This window comes from Lepidochelys kempii, chromosome 3, assembly GCF_965140285.1.
Source record: "Lepidochelys kempii isolate rLepKem1 chromosome 3, rLepKem1.hap1, whole genome shotgun sequence".
NCBI classification, from domain to species: domain Eukaryota; kingdom Metazoa; phylum Chordata; order Testudines; family Cheloniidae; genus Lepidochelys; species Lepidochelys kempii.
In genome coordinates, this window is record NC_136382.1 from 67189402 (window position 1) to 67195401 (window position 6000).

Genomic DNA, 6000 nt, shown 5'->3' on the forward strand with positions numbered 1-6000 from the left:
GCTTATCTAAAGTGATCATCAGGTGGGCCATTTCCAGCACAAATCCAGGTTTTCTCACCCTCCACCCCCCCCACACAAATTCACTCTCCTGCTGGTGATAGGGATGTTAGAGATGGGTGAGGTCACATCTTTTATTGGACCAGCTTCTGTTGGTGAGAGAGAGAAGCTTTCGAGCTACACACAGCTCTTCTTTAAGCTCTGTATGAACTTGGAAGCCTGTCTCTCTCTCCCTCCAACAGAAGTTGGTGCAATAAAAGATGTGATCTTACCCACCTTGTCTCTCTAATACCCTGGGACCAACATGGTTACAATACTGCATACAACAGTGGGATGCCAGCAGGGAAGTTGATTAGGGAAGAGGCGCTATGGAGCCAGATGGGCAGCTACAAGGAGGAAGAGAGTTAAAACAAATCCTTTCAACTAAGCTATCTCCAGCACCGCTTGCCTCCTCCCCTGCCTGTCCACAGCTGCCTTGTCTCTTTCCCCACCCCACCCCACCCCAAATGCACACACTGAACAATTTCCCTTCCCTGGTCTGTTTTCGTTCTTACTCCACATTCAGCTGCTCCCGTTCCTAGACCCAATGTTCTTTTCAGCGCATCCTCTCTCATTTCCTTTTCTTCTCCCCTTCCAACAACAACCCCTAGTATCTCTCCTTACACCCCCACCCCAGTAACCTGGCCTGAGTATCCCTCATCCCTACACTGGCTTCCCAGCATCACCTGGGTTTGGATCTTCCTTTTGAAGGAGGGAGCAGGAAATTCCAGGTTCCCACCTACTGCTGCTTATCATGGAGCAGCATTCAACTAGTGGAGTCAGCTAAGAAAAATAGAGGAAAAAAGGTTAAAATAAAACACTTGTTTTTTACTTAAAAATAAACTATATTATTGTCCTATGGGCAGGTGCCTCTGCAATTTGAAGCATTTTACTAGCAGATTTGGTCCTAAAAAGGTGGGGGGGAGGTGCTTGCTTGGTGAAAAACTTCGAAAGAAACAAAATTTTTTGAATTTGTTTTCATTCAGGTGAGACACCCCCTATGTGTAGGAGAAGTTAAAGTTTAAAAGTGAGAGAATTTTTTTTCTCACTTAAAATATTGCGAATAAATTATTTTCAAACTAAAATCATTAGAATTAAGAACAGGACTAACCACACTTTAAGTGGATCATTGAGGTAAGATCACTGCATTTATAGATTGCTCTGCTTCTGAGTAGACGACAAATTCTTCTGTAGAACAGGAAGAGGGTTAATTGGGGGCATGAAAAAACTCTCATATACAAAGAGATTGAAAAGACTGTGATTATTTACCTTAGAAAGGAGACAAACAAGTCAGGATGTGATAAAAGTATACAAAATAATGAATAATTTACAGAATGCAGATCTGGACCATCTGTTCTCCCTATCTCATAACACAAGAACAAGGAGGTATTCAATTAATTTGAAAGGTGGAAAATTCAAAACTGATCAAAGGAAATACTGTTCACACAACACACAATTAGACTATGGAACTCATTACCACATGAGGTTGTTAAAGCCAAGAATGTAATAAGATACAAAGAGGGAATGGACAACATGAATTATTGCTCCAGGTTCTGATCACCTCCTTCTGCAGGTAAAACAGCAGGAGCGGGCTAAGAGAGAGTAAATCTAATAGGGTCTCTTTGCAGACCTCTCCCTAATTGTTCTGTCAGGAAGCAGCGCTTGCCAGCTCACAAACCTTGTGGATCTTGGGGATTAGAGGGAGACCAATGAACAAGTTCTCTGCTGGCTCATTCTGTACTATATTGTGGGGAGGGGGGCAGGAGGGGATTTCTGCAGGACTGGTGGGGAAGGAAGATGCACAGTTTCATTTGCACGTGTCTGAGCTTGTTGTGTTTCATTTCCTTGTGCGTTCAAGCTTCTTTTCAATTTAAAACAAGATGAATTATGACTGTTATGTTTTCAGAGGGAAAATGTAATAGAAAAATGTGATGGCAAACCTCCTAGAAACCTGAATCAAGATGCAGATATTCAGATTTCCCAAAAGGCTGAACTGGTCAAAACAGAAAACCTCAACAACTATGACAATAAGACATTTCCTTCTGCATTAACCCCAGCAATTCCAGATGCCATTCAAGAAGATGAAATTGCAATTACTTTAGATAACCAAGAAAAGTTACCAGAAGGTACTGTACTAAAATCTATTAATGGCTTATTAATCTGAAAATGTTCCTTTAGCGCAAGTCAGTAAAAAGTGAAAATTTTATGGGTTTTTTTTTAGAAATTTTCCCCATTTTTTTTGAGGGGGAGGAGAGAGTTCAAAAAATTTAGCTCAGCTCCAGTTCTCTAGCTTCCCACAGTTTTCCCCTCATAGAACTATCTCCAGCATTACACTAAATGCACATTCTGTTTGTTACCCCAGAACAGATTTTTAAAGACTTGGAAGTGTGCGCTCCCCTAACTAAGTCAATGTGAAGGAGATTTAGGGACTGATCTTGCATTCACTGAAGACAGTGGTAGAACACCATTTTGAAACAGAGAGGAGTGTGATGGGAAAGAACAAGGTCCACCCATATCCACCTTCCTCTGCAACAAGAGATATGCCCAAGAGATGATAATCAATGCTCAAAAAAAATCATTCAATATGTCCAAGGGCCTTGCCATTACACTCTTGGAAGAATTCTTTCCTGATCCCAAGTTTTGGTGATCAATTTGAAAACTTTGTACATGTAAGAAAGAATAGCCATAACTAAGCATCAACCCAATTGTTACTCTGGAGATTAGCGATTGTGGGTGCTTCAGTCTTGAACGCCAGCATTTTAAAAGGGGTCAGATTTTCAGAGTGTTGATCAGCTCTCCTCTGAAAATCAGGATACTTTAAAGCATCTAAAGTTGGCAACTAAAATCACTAGTTACTTTTGAAAGCATACGTGTAAACTTATGGCACTATATCAAGTTTTTTTTATTATTGATAATATTGCAAAAACTCTACTAACAGTCAGCAAAATTCACAGTCCCAAGGGGAAGTACTTTCAGTAATAACTTGTTACTTTTATTGACGCTACCATTTCAGCGTGAACTGATCTTATCCATTCTATATTCCATTTAGTTTCCAAGTTTGCAGATAGAGAATGGGTTCATCTTGAACCTCCAAAATCACCAAATAAAAATAATTCATGTGAGCCAATGAATCAGACACTTTTGGATCTGCAGGAGAATTTGGATGATTATAAAGACTTAGCTGAAGTGAGGAAATCATATCTTCCTGAGAAACCACCTCCTACATTAGTAAATAACCTAACACATTCTGCAAACCACCAGGCTCAAAGATCTGCAATGTCATGTACAAGCAGAGTAACACCACGGTGTCTAACAGAAAATAGAGTTGTAGACCATAGTCCTACACCTCATCAGGACACAAGATTTAAAGACCTTCTCAAAGCAATGGATGAGACCACTCCAACCCCAACATGGTTGTATTCAGAAAAGGAAAGTCCTAATCTACTAATGATTGAAACACCACAACTTTCCCCTTTGCCCAGGCTGAGACAAGCTGCCTGGAGAGACACCATAGTTAAAAAGATTTCATGTTTGGGAACATCACAGCAACAAACAAGTGGCTCCCCTCCATTTTTGGTCAATGGCTCAAGACCACCAATTTCCCCTATATCCCAACAGCAAACACATATGGTAAGAAGTTTGAGGCAATCTAAAGAAAATCCGAGAACCTTTTTCAACAACAACATGAAGATTAAGAGAAACTTAGTCCAACTCAAGCATACCCATAAAGTTACAGACCTGAATCTTCCAGTATTATCTCCACCCTACCAAACCAGGTCAGGGAAAAAGTCTGAGATTTTAAGGTTAGATTTTGCATAAATACAGTGCACAGCAATATAAGAAAAAAAGGAGGGGTGTGTGTGTGAGAGAGAGAGAGAATATAACAGCATCTATAAACTTTCCACAAGTATAAAGCTGATAGGTTTTAGCTGAATACCATGATGTCACATGATGTCAAAGTCTGTTTAATGTAGATGCAAAATTTGAGGTTGTAAGAAGACGTGAAATTCTGTGGCCTGTGTTGTGCAGGAGGTCAGAATAGATGATCATAATAGTCCCTTCTGACCTAAATACCTATGAATCTCTGAATCTATAAGACAATTCACAATAATATTTGATTGTGAATTTTTTGTGTCTATATACATTGTTTGCACCCAAACTGTGGATCATTGTGTTAGGGCAAAAGATCCAGAAAATGAAACTGACTAGTCTATTTTGATTGTCCTAGCTGAATACAGAGCAAATGTAAACAAATTGTTATAAGGATGGAAAACCAGATTTTAAAAATCCTCTTTCCATTTTAATAAACTATAGCATTAGTAAGACATGTCAGGAATTTTTTTATATTAGCTATATGAATTTTAACCAGTGGCACTTTAACCCAACTATGTTCCAAAACAGAGAAGACCAAACTTTGCATCCAGCTTCACTGCATTAATTAATTAATTAGGGCTATACACATGTGACAAAGTAAAATGTATCCCTTTTGTTTTAAATTCCAATGATTCATCCTCCTTATTTACATTTCCTTTTTCTTATTAGTAGACTTTGGGCCTAATTCTCTTCTCAACCCAATATAACTTCCTTGACGTCAGGAGTTACTCTTCATTGATACTTGTGTGAGCAAGAAGAGAATCAGGTTTTGTGTTTGCAGCTTTGCAATGTCTATGTGAGGTGTGAGCATACAAGTTAAGGGTTACAAAGGATTTCTAAACTGTATTTGGAATGCATTGTGTGTCATCTTGTCAAGATTTGCCCTCCCATATTTCTACCAACATGACTGCCATACAGAGAACACACTGGGAAGGTCTTTGGAGGGAGATAAAGAATGAGTCTAAATGTGAAAAATGTGTAAATTTCAAATACCAGTGTGTAAGATCTGTATAGGATCCAGCAGTCAGAAAGACTGTGCAGCCACTTGTGAATTCTGCTGTTTTTTTTCTGAGATGGACAAATTTCACCTCCAAGAGCAACAATAGAGTAAAATATTTAGAGTGATACAAAGAAGGTATATCCATGGAGCCCACAGTAATTGAATTGAGTGCTCAAGAGCCTTATTCTGCCCTGCCCGGGCCAAGATTCAGGAAGAGTATCCCTATGCAGGATAGCACTTAAGCACATGCTTCAGTTCCCCATTGAAGGCAATGGAACTTGAGCATATATTGAAAATTAAGCATGTGAATAAGGGCTTTCCTGAACTAGGGCCACACATGTGTGTAACTCCGAGAATTGGGCAATTAGCTTATATATTATCTTCATTATTAAAGCTGGATGGATATTTCACAGCCAAACTGGCTTTGTAAACATTTCCCCCCTAATTTACAAAATTTTGTTAATTCATTCTAAGCTTGTCAATCTTGTAGTCAGTTTCCTAAGGTTTTGTCAGAAAAAAGGGGGGGGGGGGGAATAAACAAGATTTGACTCCATTTTTTGGTAAAAGTAGGCTGGTGGACTAGGGTTGCCAATTTTCTAATCAAACGAAACCAAACATCCTTGCCCCGTCCCCTGCCTTGCACTTCTCCGAGGCCCTGCCCCTTCTCTGAGGCCCCACCTCTTGCTCATTCCATCCCACCTCCCTCCATCGCTCACTCTCCCCCACCCTCACTCACTTTTGCTGGGTTGGGGCAGGGAATTGGTGTGCGGGAGGGAGGTCTCCAGCTGAGGGTGCAGGCTCCAAGGTGGGGGCAGAAATTAGGGGTTCATGGCTCCAATGTGGGGCAGAGGGTTGGGGTGTGGAAGAGAGTGCATGCTGCGGTTGGGTGGTGCTTACCTCAGTAGGCTTCCAGAATCGGATAGCATGTCCAGCTCCTAGGCGGAGGGGTAGCCAGGGGCTTCTGCACGCTGCCCCTGTCCACAGGCACCACCACAGTAGCTTCCGTGGGCCGTGGTTCCCAGCGGCAGCATTCAGAGCTCCCATGGCCAGCCCTCTGCCTAGGAGCTGGATATGCCGGCTGCTTCCAGGAG

The 6000-nt window shown here is 41.0% G+C and overlaps 1 protein-coding gene across 1 annotated transcript in view; it reads left to right on the plus strand.

Annotated features, from left to right (window-relative positions):
* The window catches only part of LOC140908177 (serine/threonine-protein kinase MARK1), a 41224-nt gene extending 36733 nt beyond the window's left edge, over window positions 1-4491 (plus strand). Inside the window, exons 8-9 of the mRNA XM_073335139.2 lie at window positions 1943-2162; window positions 3086-4491. Coding sequence (XP_073191240.1) covers window positions 1943-2162; window positions 3086-3855 — 990 coding nt within the window. The 3' untranslated portion in view covers window positions 3856-4491. The remainder of the gene's footprint in view (window positions 1-1942; window positions 2163-3085) is intronic.
* The last annotated feature ends 1509 nt before the right edge of the window (window positions 4492-6000 follow it).